The sequence below is a fragment of the Phoca vitulina genome, unplaced genomic scaffold, assembly GCF_004348235.1.
Source record: "Phoca vitulina isolate PV1807 unplaced genomic scaffold, GSC_HSeal_1.0 scaffold97, whole genome shotgun sequence".
NCBI lineage: Eukaryota > Metazoa > Chordata > Mammalia > Carnivora > Phocidae > Phoca > Phoca vitulina.
In genome coordinates, this window is record NW_022589800.1 from 957,714 (window position 1) to 972,500 (window position 14,787).

Sequence of the window (14,787 nt, forward strand, 5' to 3'; positions counted from 1 at the left end):
AAAAGCGTAGTTTGTAAAAGAGAGAGAAATGACTTGTTTTGTGTTTCTTCAGATGGGAAAACTGGGACCAAACAGGAAGTCGTATTTCTGCTCAACACAATGAAATCCAGCTAGAGCAACCCAGCGGTGAAATGAGCGGAGACCGAAAGGGGCGGGCTTCCCAGGACTAGAAATAATCATCATCTCCCATGGATTGTGCACAAGATATTCAGCATTGGTGGAAAGGTTGGATTTCTAAGGGCTTTGAAGTCCTTTCCAATAAGATTCTGTAATTCTGAATTAATCTTCCTCTAGAAACCGATGATTAATTAAATTGACGCCTGGAGATGTTCCGTGATTTGACCAAGTTCACTGGCTGGTACAGGCTAGACTAACTCACTGCTGGTGACAGAATCTAAGTGTTTTCTGCACGGCAACTCATGGAGAAGAAAGAGAAGGCACCAGAAAATATGGATGGAGGAAGTCAAGGTCCTGTGGGAGCTAAGTGGTTGACACTTGAGAGATTCACTAGCAAAAGAGATACAAACGATTTCATCCCCTGGGGCGGTGTGTCTGCCCAGAGGCCACCCTCCACCTTGGCTACTCACGGTGACGGTGGCCAGCAGCCCCTCGGGCACATTGGCCACGATGATGCCGATGAGAAAAATGACAGCCTCCAGCCAGCCATAGCCCAAGATCAGCGAGAACCCGAAGAAAGAGACACCAAGGAAGATGGCCACCGCTGTGATCAGGTGGATGAAGTGCTCGATCTCTACAGCAATGGGGGTCTTGCTGACCCCCAGGCCTGACGTCAGAGAGGCGATGCGGCCCATCACCGTGGAGTCTCCCGTAGCGATCACAATGCCCCGAGCTGTTCCTGCGGAGCAACGGGGAGGTCTGAGGTGGGGGCGCTGCTGGCTTTCGTTCCTACAAGGAGAACGCTGTCAGTGGTCACAAGCAAGGTGGACACTCAACACCGTCCGAGAGGCTCTTGTAGTCTATGCTCCTCATATTTAGTTTATACAAGTAAGGTTCTCCTCGCCCGAAAAATCTCTGAGATTTCACAGTTCTCCACTTTCATTGACTCATTGCCTTCCCCGTCAAGAAGGTCTTCATTACACTTAATCTAAATGTCTTCTATTGCCTGTATGTTTCTTACTTTGCCCTCAGCGGCTGAATAGTTTCTAGACCCCCAGGAGTCGGGGCCGCCCTTCAGCTAGAGTCCTCCCTCCCAACATCTGGTTATCCACTACCCCAGTGGTTCTCCGTGGGTGGCTGTTTGCCCACCCAGCAGACACGGAGGCATCTTGGTTGTCCCAGCTGGGGTGGGACGGGCTGCTCCTGGCATCTGGCGGGTAGAGGGCAGGGGTGCAGCTACACATCCTGCAAATGACCGGAGCGCCCCCCCCCCCCCCCACAAGGAAGAATTATGCTGCCCTAATGGTGATAGTATGGAGGCTGGGGAACCGAGCCCCTCCCTGTTCCGCCTGCTGGAGCCAGCCTGACCCCTGCCGGGGAGCGAAGCCGTAGCAGCTCTGGGCCTCTCGCTCCTGGCGCCGCCCCCCGAGTCAGAAGGGGGACTTGGACGTCCTGTTGGGCTTTACACGCACGGGATGCCATGCCGGCCACTCACCTACGTGGCTTGAAATGAGGGGCCTGACAAGGTTCTTGGCTCAGAACAATTTTCCGGCTTTATAAACACAGTGGCTGAAATTCCTTCCCTTTCAAGTCACGGTCAGAATCACCCAGAAAAGCCACGTACTCTAGAAATATCACTTGTTTTAGGATCAGAAGGACTCCGGCTGGGAGTTCAGCTTTCCAGCGGGGCAGCTGTTGGCCCGGGGCCAGCTCCGTACCCGCCGACCCTCGGGCTGCCTCAGCTCTAAGAGGGGATGGAAGCGTCCACGAAGCTGCGAGGAGTAAAGGTTATTCCAGGAGCCTAGGACAGGACTGGGCGCAGTGGAGGCACGCAAATGTTGGTTTCTTTCTTCGTCTAGATGGATTTGGGGTCTTGAGAAGGACTGATACAGAATCATGCGTGGGGCTGAGTAGGGGTGATTCTACTCCGGCAACTCCCACAAACTCCCTGCACAGAGCGGCCGCTGCATGTCCGGGGTGGCCTCCGCTGAGGGAGCCTGAGAGCGGGTTCCCGCCCAGATGGCCACAAGGGGGGTGGTCGTGGTGTCCGGGGGAAGAGTGGCTCCGGTACGAGGCCTCTGCTGATGGGCTGGGCTCCACAGCGGCCGCCCGCCGGAGGGCTGCCTGCTGGGCGTGTTCACAGAGCCTTGTCGAAGACACTACAGTAACTGAGAGGTGCTGGGAGGGTGTGGGGTTGGGGGCGGGGGTGGAGTATGATCCTCGAGTCTCCGCTTTCCTACTGGCTTGTGCTCTTGGACACTGCATTTCATTTCTTTGAGCTCTTCATATGCAAAATAGAGTGCAGGTCTGTTGTGTAGTGTCCTGAGAGTCAGACCCATCTGTAACACTTGGCACACGCCAGGCGTTCAATTAAAAAAAATAGCTGTTTCTTAGATACCCAAACATTTATTCTTAAGCACGAGTAATGGCTTTCACGTGTGTCCCAGAGAGTCTTGCAGGCCTCCTTAAGGGGGAAGGTTGACATGAGACTGAGTCCGTTGTTACCACCTTGGCCAGAACTGCCCCCCAGTTCAAGGGTGTCTTACATTCTAGGAGCAAAGCCAGAGTGTGAGTGGCACCTCTGGTAACTCCAGTTTCCAATGCCAACGCCTCCCTGGAATAGTGAGAAGTTGCGGCTCCTCTCAGAAGAAGACTGACCTAGCAGGGCTGAGTAACTTTCTGCCCTCCTGTGCTATTTTCAGCCCTCCTGTGCTATTTTCAACTTCTAGAGCATAGTCCATTCACCAGCCAGAATAATACGGAGCTGACGATTGCAGGGCACTTCCAACATGGTAGGTTTTGTGCTAAGCATTGTATATGCATGATCTCATTGAATCCACATGAAAATCTACAGGATAGCGACTCTTAGTATCATCAGGGTGCAAATGTGGAAATGGTGGCTTTGAACTTTCACCAAAGGTCATACAGCTCATGAGTGATGGAAGACCTAGACTGTTCACCAGCTCTTACCTACCCAATGACCTTTCGAAGGTAGAGAGTTCCTAAAATCTTTATTTGAATCTCTGCTTTTGAAACTAGGCTATTTATGATGTGATGCTCACCTTCCACACAGTTGGTGGAGAAGAAGCAGATGTTGTGGGTCTCCAGAGGGTTCTCGTGGGTGAACTCGGGGGAGCGGGTCTGGGGCTCTGACTCTCCCGTCAAGGATGAGTTGTCCACCTGGGATGGGCAGGAGGATGGGACGTAAAGTGAACATGGGAAGAAAAGTTCCTTCATAAAGATGACACATCTTCATCTGCCACCAACACCATCATTACTGGTGTGCAGACAGCAGCACCTGTTGGCTCCAACCTCAAATTTGCACCTGTAACTTCTTGAGGTTCTGAATAATAAGATCATGCTTTCTTTCACTGAGTCCAGATCACTACAGTGCTTGGCCCCCTCCCGTAGCTTCCTGCATCCTCTCACCTTACATCCTTGTGAGGAGATGAGCCGGAGGTCAGCTGGGATTCGGTCTCCGCCCTTCACTTCTACCAGATCTCCTACCACCACATCCTCCACGTTGATCTGAATCTTCTCTCCGCCTCGAATCACCAGAGCTTGCTGTGAGAAGAGAGTGCAGGGTTATTTCCAAAGCTTTCTGCTTCCCCCATACCCGCTCCTGGCCTATAAGCTCCTGTTCCTGGTCTCCCTCCTTCTGACTCCCTTCCTTACGCTGTCACTCACCGCACCACCCTTGAAGGTCTCTTTGGCAGATTGCAAATTCTTACCATCCCTGTCCTTCGCAGCATGACTCTGATGACCCTCTCTCTAAGAGATGGGGGTCTGTCTCTCCGTCCTTACACTTAGGCTTGGCTACATGGCTTGCTTCGGCTCATAAGACGTTACAAGCATAATGCAAGCAGGGGCTTAAAAAGTGGGGGCTTGCCCTGTCGTCACTGGGAACCCCTCTGCCACCGTATCGAGCAAGCCTGTGCTGGCCTCCTGGAGGAAGAGAGGTCATAAGGAGAAAGGCTCCAGCGGTCACAGCCATCTCAGCCATCCCCGGACATGGGGATGAGGTCATCTGCGACCGTCCAGCACCCCTCAGCCCAGCCCAGATCAGAACAGCCCTGCCACAGAAGTGTGGGAACTGCTATTTTTGTTGTTCTGAGCCACTAAGTTTGGGATGGCTTGTTAGGCAGCAAAAGCTAATGAATGGTCCCCCAACTCCTACTTCATTTTACCAAAGCATCATCCCCTGCCTGAACTCTCACCCAAGGGAGGAATTAATTTATGTTGACACCAAAGGGAAGAGATTCTGGGCTATAACACTAGAATATGACTGTGCTGTCGGGAAATTCTGGAGCCTGTTTCTTTCCAAGTTTCCAGCTCTGTGCCTAGAAACCTCTTTCTGCTGTCATATTATTTCCAGATGCTTAAACATATTAGAAAATAATCTGAACTTTCAGAAAAGTGGCAAGCATAAAAATTGTACCAAGAATACTTGTAATGACCTTTACCCAGATTCACCTGTTGACATTGTACCCCATTTGCTTTGTCCTTTGGTCACTGTCTGCACACATGTATGTATGTGAACACTTCTTTGCCTGCACCCTCTGAGGGTAAGTCACATACATGACGATCTTCTATCCTGCGTACTTCAGTGCACGCGTCCCAAGAACTAGTGTGTTAATACCCACAACGTGGTTGTCGATTTCACTAGATTTCACTTTGACACCGTACTGTCCTCTACTGTTTGTATTCCAGCTTTGTCAGGACCCGTATGTCCTTTGCCACGTTATTTCCTCCTTAGGCATAGGATTCAGTCTCAGTCAGGTATTGCATTTAGTTGTCATGCCCCTTTAGCCCCCTGTAATCTGGAACATTCTCACAGCTGTTGTTTGTCTTTTTTTTTTTTTTTTTAAAGATTTTATTTATTTATTTGACACAGAGAGAGATAGTGAGAGCAGGAACACAAGCAGGGGGAGTGGGAGAGGGAGAAGCAGTCTTCCTGCCGAGCAGGGAGCCCGATGTGGGACTCGATCCCAGGACCCTGGGATCATGACCTGAGCCGAAGGCAGATGCTTAACGACTGAGCCACCCAGGTGCCCTTTTTTTTTTTTTTTTTTGAGAGAGAGAGAGAGAGCTTGCATGAGGTGGGGCGGGGGGTTGCAGAGGGAGAGGGAGAAAGAGAATCCCAAGCAGACTCCACTCCCAGTGCGGAGCCCAAGGCAGGGCTCGATCTCATGATCCTGAGATCATGACCTGAGCCAAAATCAGGAGTCGGATGCTTAACTGACTGAGCCGCCCAGGCGCCCCTGTTCTTTGTCTTCAAAGCCATTGACATTTGGAGAATCCAGCCTCTCCAACCTCCTTTGTACCTCCCCCACTTTCACTAGAATGTTCTCATTTGGGGCTTCAGATTATGCTCGTCACATTCAGATTATGCATTCCAGGCCAGACTGCTTCATAGGTGTTCCTGTGTCTTTCTCAGGGTACTTCTAGGCATGATCGAGTAAATCTGAAGGACCCTCATCCTCATCACCACCCTCACTCAGTTCACACAGTGTAGGGTATAATTTTCTGGGGACTCAAAAACTGTGTGTTTGGCCACATTCTGCTCCTCTCTCACTAGATCTCCACACCAGTCCTACCTGAGGGACCATGTTTCTGAAAGACTCCATGATCTTGGAGCTCTTGGCCTCCTGGTAGTAGGAGAAGCAGCCGGTGATGATGACCACAGCTGCCAGCACGATGCCCAGGTACAGCTGCGGGCGGGGAAACAAAGGGTTCATCAGGAGGTCTTTTCCTTCCTCTTCACCCTCAGAAAATCAGCTTGCAAGGGTAACAGCTAAGGAAGCGTCCGAGGCAGGTGCCTCACTCGGAGCCCTGAGTTTGGGTGAGGGCCAGCAGGATGCAGCAAATACCCAGGAAGGCTATTCGTGGGCTTGGGGGAGGTGGGGGGGAGCCAGGGTGGGAGCTCAAAGAAATGAAAATTCTGGCAAAGAGAAAGGGGCTGCAGAGCGCTTTGATGACCAGTCAGGAAGATAATCAAAGGAGAGCAAGTTTCTGGGCGAAACCATGGCTCTCAGGGAGCTGAATCAGTAGCTTGCTAGGTAAAAGGCTAGGGAAACCAGGAGGGACCAAGGCCTCCCTTGGCAAATCCTGAGAGTACTAGGGATTTGGGCCAGAGGCCTTCGGGAGTGCAAGGCTGCTGAGCAGAAGAGTGTCAGGGCTAAGCAGAGACTGGGCTGGGCACGAGCAGCTGAACAGACTCACGTTGTCTTTGGTAAGCTCCTCCTTGTAATGTAACTGGATGCCATAAGCCACGAAGCAGAGAATGGCACCAATCCATAGTGGGATCGAGAAGCCACCGAACAGCTGTTTACAGAATTTGACCCATTTTGAAGCGGTGGGGGGTGCGGTAAGTGTATTGGGTCCATCTTGTCTTAAGATTTCCTGTGCCCTTCTGGGGCTAAGGCCCTGTGTGGAGAGGAAATAGGAAAGGACAGAGAGCCATGAGCAGAGCAGCAGCTGCAGGGAAGCTCAGAAGTGCCATTTATGGCCCCGGCTGTGTCTACAGACCAGTGGAGCTCTCTGAAGGTCACCCTGGAAGTTCTTCCTAGAATTTGCAGTACAGAGGAGACCTCCCCTGTTTAGCATGGTTACACAGGAAGGATTTGTAGTTGGTGGACTGATTCACAAACCTTTTGAACACCTACCTTGGGCTGGTACTGTGGTGGGACAGCAGAATGAGTGGGAACGGTCCCTACCTTACGGAGCGCCACGTTAGTGGGAGGTAACGGTCAGCTGTTCACGATATAAAGAGCAAGGCTAATGCAATGATGGGGCACAATACCTTATGTCAATAACATAAGGACATTTACACTTTGACTCTTAGACATGGGGGAAAAAGCACCAACCAAACACATGCAGGTACAGATTCCCACTGGAGCCTTGTGCACCTCTCCTTCTGAGAGTAATAGCAGAACCCACCAGAGGATCAGGAAACAAACTCTCCTTCATCCCCACTGGACACCCCAGCTTCCCCTGAAAAACGTACGACTTGAATGAAAGCAGGACAAGCCTCATTCGTGCCTCCCTGGTTACCAGACAAAGCCCCTTCAGTGAAGAAATTCTAGAACTAAGAACTTACGTTTTGAGGGCCTTTAAGTTTTTATTTGTGGTCCTCGTATTAGTGGTAGCAGTACTAAGGGTAATAGGATATGTGGTTTTACTGATAAAGTGTGGTCTGGGGGGCCCATGGGGTCCGGCGATCAGATGATTTTCACAATAGTGCTAAATCATGGTTCGCCTTTTTCCACTCCTGCTCTTGAGCGTATGGTCACATATCACAACAGACTTAATACTGAAAATATATGGGAATCCAGCTGCCTTCTATTAAAAAACTAGACATTTAAAAAAAAACTAGACATTAAAGAGGTTTGCAGAAATGTCAAACGCCACTAAATTTTTGTTTGGGAAAATAGTTGTCATACAAATATTATTTATACTAATATATAATGGATTTACTCTTGTTTTTAAATGAATTAGGAAGTATTTTTTAATTTTCTCAATTTTAATGTTGAAGATGATAGCTATGGATAGATGTAACCCACAAAAACAAAAGCTCTTTAGGGTCTTGAGAATTTATGAGAGCGGAGAGGGGGCCCCGGGGACAAGGATTGGAGAAGTGTATTCTCCTTTCTCTCATCTGACCCTGAACTCTCGGGACATTACTGTGCTGGGCTTTCCCCAGTGTGTGTGCCGGGGAACTTGGCTGGGAGGAGGGAAGGGTAACAACATTGACCTGGAAGTTAGGGCCCCGACCTGCAGCTCCACCCCGGGGATGGGGTGGGGGCTCTGCATAGGAAGGAGACCCTCCGCCTCCATCAGGGGCTTCCTTTGCTCACCATTGTTAGGTCCACGGAGTACTTGGAGCTCAGCTCTTCCAAGGTTAATTTATGATCCTCCTGAGGGGACAGTGGAGTCGTTGGGGGATGGGTGGTGACCCGGGTCATTTCCGGCGGGGGGGAGAGAAGCCCCTGGGGCAGAGGGCCCGGCCTGGGGGGTGCCGTCAGGGCGGGTGGGGCCGGGCTGCGGGGCTGAGGAGAGCAGCTGGGGGGTTCTCACCAGGACCACTTCCTTCTTCAGCTCCTCCAATTCAGTCTTCTTTTTTTTCCTCTTCATTTTTCTTCTCTTCCCCGTTTTAGACCCCCTTTTAGGTCTTGGGCTTGGGTTCTGCTCGTGAGGGGTCACAGTCCCCTTCTTCCCCCCGCGCCCCATTGTCCTCCCTAGATATGGCTGACCCACCTCAGCTGGTGGGGAGGAAGCCAAGGGCGAGGAGAAGAAGTGGGGAGGCACAGGGAGAAGCGGGGCGTGGGGGGGACCGAGGACGGGGAGGGCCAGGGGAGTGAGGAGGAGAGGGTTGGGGGAACACCGCCCGGGGAGAGCAGAGGCCGGAGGTGGGCTCCAGGGAAGTGGAGGTCAAGCAGGAGGCGGGCGGCAGGCGGCAGGCCAGGGCTGGGGACACTGTGGGGGCAGCCCCGGGCCTCGGCGAGGAGGTGCAGATGCTGAGCGCGCCAAGCAGGTGGGTCGGGGGAGGTGGCCCCTGGCCCAGGCCCTGTGGGTGCCGTGGCAACCCCCAGGTCTGTGGTCACAAAGGCCTCAGAACAGTTCTGGCCCAGAGTCCAGAAGTCCCGTCTCCGGGCTGGAGGGCGACAGGAGCAGGACCCGCCTCAGGGAGAATGTCAGCGTGAGCGCCAGACTGGACCCAGGTCCCAGCTGGGTCCTGCCGGCTTCCGGGGCTCACCCGGACCCTTGGCAGCCGACAAAAAAAAAATAAAGCAGGCCCTGTGTGTGAGCATGTTCTTACCGAGGCCTGCTTCTCCGCCCTCCTTGACCTCGAGCTTTTAGTTTTAGGAGATTACAGCAGAATAGGTCAGATCTTGGGCATTTAAATCAGTGCTGGGTTTGAATCCTGACTCCTCTGCTCACCAGCTGTGTGGCTTTGAGCAAGTTCCCTAACCTCTTTGTGTCTCTCTTTCCTCGTCTGTAAGGGGGATACTGTCTACCTAAGGTGGCAAAAGTCAGGATTAAATTGAGGTGCTCTGTGTAAAGCACAACGTCTCATATACGTAGTATGTGCTCAAGAAATAGCTTGAATTAACTATTTTTAGTTTCACTTGTGGCTTAATGCGCAGCTCTTCTTTTTTTTTTTTTTTTTTAAGATTTTATTTATTTATTTGACAGAGAGAGAGACACAGCAAGAGCAGGAACACAAGCAGGGGGAGTGGGGGAGGGAGAAGCAGGCTTCCCGCGGAGCAGGGAGCCCGATGCGGGGCTCGATCCCAGGACCCCGGGACCATGACCTGAGCCGAAGGCAGACGCTCAACGACTGAGCCACCCAGGCGCCCCAATGTGCAGCTCTTCTTAGTGTGAATAAAACTATTCTTTTCTGCATGACAGCCTTGTATTTCCTCATTTTAATAGGACATATTTTTCTTTTCTGTTCTCCTTCTTTGACATCTCGGTAAGTACTTCGATAAAGTTAATTTTATTTATGTTTTATGTCTAAATACCTCCTTCCAAAAAGGATCTCTGAAGCAGCTGTATACTTCTATCATTTATAGATTTTCTCCGTTATGCATGCTGCAGACATTTTCCCTTTCTGATCTTGTCTGATATTTGTCTTACTGCATTTGAGTATGGCATGCTTTTTAAAAATATGACTGCACCAAAAAAAAAAAAAAAATACGACTACATCAGAAAACATCATCTTGGTGCTGACGCAATGCTCCTTCTCTATTCAGAAATAGAGATTCTCCCTCCCCGCTGGGACAATGATGATCTGTTTCTTCCCTAGATCAGATTGGGTTTTTCTTCTCTATTAAAAATGTACAAAATAAAAACTGCGAATCTCACTTCCCCACTGTTACTGCTGTTGACAGTGTGTGTACATCCTTCCAGTCTTTTCTCTGTGTATACACATAGAATCTTGAAGAAAATACCTTCTTAATCTGTATGGAATCGCCCACGTCCCCTTTGGTTGTCAGTCTGTTGTGTTTGAGCGGCTCTGTGTGTAACGTCTGCGATGTGTTCCAGATTCTGCCGTGACCGTGAGCTGTTCAGTCATTCCCGCTCTTGATGGATTTATAGGATAATTTCCTTTTCTTTTGAGTCATTAGAAACATCGCTGCAGTAGCAACTTCCTACAGAGTTCCCTTTAGGTCCCTGAGCTTCAGTTTCCGTGGAATCGATTTCCGTTGCTGAATCATAGGATCCTCTCATCTAAAGTTTTAGAAGATTCTGCCAGATTGCTCTTGGAAAGGGCTCTTCCTATATGCGTCCCAGCGACGAGAGGCAAGTGTGTGATTGCATTGGATGACTGTGATCTTTCTTATTTCCACCATTATAATTGTTGAAATTTGGTATCTTATAGTTTTAATTTGCATTTCTTTACTGTCTAGGTGAGCATTTTTTCCCTTATAGCTAATGGGCTTTCTGGACTTCATTTTTCTTTCTGTGAATTGTTCTTATACTTTTTCCAGTTTCCCACTGTTCTCTTATTCTTATGGATTTCCCCCCAGTGTTCGTGTGTAATCATGAAGCCCTTGAGAGCAAGGATCGAATTAAAGTTAAAACCGCCAAGCTCACATCTATGTGAGCACAGCCCTCAGCCCAGCCTTGCACATGGGAGGTCCCCCCCCAACACCAAGCAACTTGACTGACATAGAATCAATTGAAATTATTTTCGGAAACCCCATTCTGTTCCACAGATCTTAGCTCAAAAATCTCCCTCTTTAGAGAGGCCTCTGATTGCCAAACCCAATATAGCTGCCCCCCCACTCCACCCCCATCCCCACCCTTCACCCCCCCACCCTCCACCCCCAATTCCCACCCCTCATGCCCCCCACCCTCCACACCCCCACCCCTCACTGCCCCCACACCCCAACATGCAGCCCTCAATCCATCCCTGTGACCTTCGCTCTACTCCCCACCTTCTGAAATCATCCGTCCACTTATCTGTTGACTTGTTAATTGTTTCTCCATGACTGTGACGGTGGGGACTTTTCCTGGCTTATTCACGGCTGTGTACCCAGTTCCCAGAATAGCTCAGAGTGGCTGGTCCACAAATAGTTCCTAAGAATATGTTGAATGAATGATGAACTTTCAGGTTTTATCTCAATGTTCAAGGTTTTGTTGATTGCCACTTTGGTCTGCATGGTTTAAAATCTGTTAAGGTCACTATGGCAGCCCCACAGTTGTCGGCTCTTGGGTTTCATAACCACTTATAACAAACTCTGATGTTCTTGCCTGACCCCTCTTGCAGCCAAATGTCACAACCAACATGTCATGTTTTGTAAAAACACTGAGGATTTTGATATTGGATTGAGTCTTGAGAGGAACTTCTGTTTCTCTTTCCTACATTCTGTCTCCCAGACAGCAGTCGGGATCAGCAATCCCCATGTTCCTGTTTGTCTTCGTTACCCTCGTTGCGCTTTTAAAGTTTCTTTAGTAAGTGCCATATGTCACGCACACGAAATCTTGAGTGCAATCGGCTTTGGTTCTGTTGTAAATGGAAGCTGTTTGTACTGTATTTTCTGTCTCACTGATTTTAGGGATACGTGTGATGTTTGGAAGAACTGTTATCTCCTACCCTGCGGCTTTGAACTCATTGCTTCTAGGCTTTGTTGTTGTTGTTGTTCTTGCTGTTGCTTTGTTTTGGAGGACTTCCTTGGATTTTTTAGGTATTTAACATCTCCTTTGTCCCTTTATTTAGACCACTTAAATATAAAGTCCTAATTCGGGATTTGAAATGTTGCTGGTGCTTTTGTTGTGGTTGTTATGATAGTTCTCCTGATGTACTGCATCTCCTCCTCTCTTCTCTGAGCACGACGGCTCTTCCTATATGCATTTTCTTCCCACATTTTAATCCAGAATAGATGTTGAATTTTACTGATTACTTTCTCAACATTTTTTTGAAATGACTAATCATTTTTTCTAGTAAACGTTAGTTGTTAGTTTTCCATATAATATATTGTACTTGCATTCCGTGAGGTACTGGTCATCATTATAGATATATTTCATTAAATTTTATCAAAACTGTATTTGTCTCATAAAATAGGCTGGGCAATACAGTTTTTTTTTCTGTATTCTGGTACAGTTGAAATAATATAAGGATGTCTTTGAGGAATTTGGAAAAAAAATCCTCCACTGAATTCAATGGAGCTGAGGATGTTTTTGAAAGACTCATTTAAAAAAAAAAAAAGACTCATTAAAAAAAAAATCAATTAGTGGGGGCGCCTGAGTGGCTCGGTCGTTAAGCGTCTGCCTTCAGCTCAGGTCATGATCCCAGGGTCCTGGGACCGAGGCCCACATCATGCTCCCTGCTCTGAGGGGAGTCTGCTTCTCCCTCTGCCTCTGGCCCTGCTTGTGTTTCTGGTCTCACTCTCTCTCTCGTCAAATAAATAATATCTCTAAAAATATATCGTTTAGTTAACATATAGTGTGTTATTAGTTTCAGAGGTAGAGCTCAGTGATTCATCAGTTGCATAGAACACGCAATGCCCATGACATCACGTGCCCTCCTTAATGCCCATCACCCCCCTCCCCTCCAGCAGCCCTCACTTTGTTTCCTATGATTAGGAGTCTCTTATGGTTTGTCTCCCTCTCTGATTTCATTTTGTATCAGATGTCTTCTCTTGATAGTGATCTACTCATTTTTTCCTATTTTTTGCTACATTCTTAGCGTTATGAATATTTAGCTTGTCATCTGTCTCTGATGAGTCATCACGTTTCCTATTCCGTAGATAAAAACGAAAGGCCATGGAAAGCATTTCTGCCTGGATCAAAGGTTGGCCTTAACCTCTGGCACTACCTCCACCTTGGGCTAAATCCCCTAGCAGATTGATGAATCTCTTTGTATCATTTTTCTTACCCCGCTGCAGCATCTTTAAGCTGCAATCCTCTCCCTTTGCCTGGCTCTAATCACCTGGGTCTGCCCAGCCCCTCCGGCTCCACCGTTCATTTCCCACAGATTCCTGGCTCCCTCCCCGAAACCGCCCCCCAGTTCACTAAACCATTGGGCTGACCAGGTTCCCCCTGGGCCCACAGGCTGGCTGTCCCTGGGGCTGCAGTGAGCGTGAGTGTGGCTAAGAGGCTGGCCCTGGAGCCACGCGGATGGAGAGTCAGAGCCTGATTCTGATGCACAACATCCTGGGAACTTTGACAACATAATTTAACCCTTCCAAGCAGGGGGCACCTGGGTGGCTCAGTCAGTTGAGGTCCGGTTCTTGGGCTCTTGATCTCGGGGTTGTGAGTTCAAGCCCCGTGTTGGGCTCCATGCTAGACCTGGAGCCTTCTTAAAAATAAGTAAAGGACCCTTCCAAGCTGAAGTCTTCTCCTCTGTAAATTAAAGACAACAGTAGTGTCCATCTTCCCGGATCCCGAGGATTCTTTCAGTCATCCGGCCCATCTTTATTAATAGCCCAGTATGTATCCGGCATTGTTTTAGATAGTTAAAGATTAAGGTGGTGAATAAAAGAAAAAAAAATCCCTGTGTGCATGGAACTTATGTTGCAGAAGGAGTCAGGCAAACAAACAAAAAAAGTACAAACAACTCTATGTATACTTGAATTGTATATATATTTTCTCTCTAAACTTGAGGTAATAAGCATTTACGAATAAAAACAAAGAGAATGGTGGACGAGCTGCTGTAAGTGCAATTTTATTTTATTTTTTAAGATTTTATTTATTTGCAAGAGAGTGCGAGCAAGAGAGCAGAAGCAGGGGGAGCAGCAGAGGGACAGGGAGAAGCAGGCTCCCCGATAAGCAGGGAGCCTGATGCGGGGCTCGATCCCAGGACCCTGGGATCACGACCTGAGCCGAACCGACTGAGCCACCCAGGCGTGCCGGAAGTGCGATTTTATTGGTGTGTCTGTGCGGGCCTTTCTGAGGAGGGACTGGTGGAGGAGCCCTCTGACTGGGGTGAGGGAGCTGGGCATGTGTGTCTGGCAGCAGCATGATCAAGAAGAAAGGGCCTGAGGTAGGATTAAATGAGATTATGCAGACAAGGGTCCGACAGTTGGGGTTAATGCTTGCACAGTTCCTGCCATGGTCACCGTCACCATGCCCTCAGAGCTGAAGTAAAGGTGCCAGGCACGGACTTCTGACTGCTATTCCCAGATCCCATTCCCCGGGGCCCCGGGGGGAATGCACAGCACCCAGCCAGCCCTGCATCTGCAGCCCACGCCTGCCCATTGCACCCCACCCGCCCGTGAAGGCTTCCAGAGTCTTCTAATTAGGGGAATTTCAAGGATTGCAGCTACTTTTCCCTCCGTCCCCTAACCAGCACCCAGAACAGCGCTCTGCCTACAGTGTAGACTCTTAGTTGGTGTTGACCTTGGGGCGGGAGCGGGACTCAGCCCACCGTCTCCTTTCCCCACCCCTCAGATTGAGAGTGGCCTGATTTTGGTCTGGAACAGAAAAAGCAGAAGTGGCCTTGAGGATTTGGGCTCAAATAGGCTCATTGGTCCTTCTCTGTTCTGAACAGACCTTTGTGGCTCTCGGGGGTAGGCTCCCCCATGAGGAAGGAGGCCTCTACTCTATCTTCTTCCAGATCATTTTGCAGACTCACTTCTTGCCCTCTGGGTTTCTCCCCCGACATCGTCTGCCCCCAGATTGTTCCCAACCTCTCCCCATCTCCTTGCCGCTCTTTGCTGCTTG

General features: G+C 49.4%; 1 protein-coding gene across 1 annotated transcript in view; it reads right to left on the reverse strand.

The window, feature by feature from the left end:
* Window positions 1-8,346, reverse strand: part of LOC116627422 (sodium/potassium-transporting ATPase subunit alpha-4) — a 28,802-nt gene extending 20,456 nt beyond the window's left edge. The window contains exons 1-7 of the mRNA XM_032397175.1: window positions 8,194-8,346; window positions 7,974-8,033; window positions 6,340-6,543; window positions 5,715-5,828; window positions 3,547-3,681; window positions 3,180-3,297; window positions 588-856 (exon numbers count right to left, since the gene is read on the reverse strand). Coding sequence (XP_032253066.1) covers window positions 588-856; window positions 3,180-3,297; window positions 3,547-3,681; window positions 5,715-5,828; window positions 6,340-6,543; window positions 7,974-8,033; window positions 8,194-8,346 — 1,053 coding nt within the window. The remainder of the gene's footprint in view (window positions 1-587; window positions 857-3,179; window positions 3,298-3,546; window positions 3,682-5,714; window positions 5,829-6,339; window positions 6,544-7,973; window positions 8,034-8,193) is intronic.
* Window positions 8,347-14,787: the final 6,441 nt, after the last annotated feature.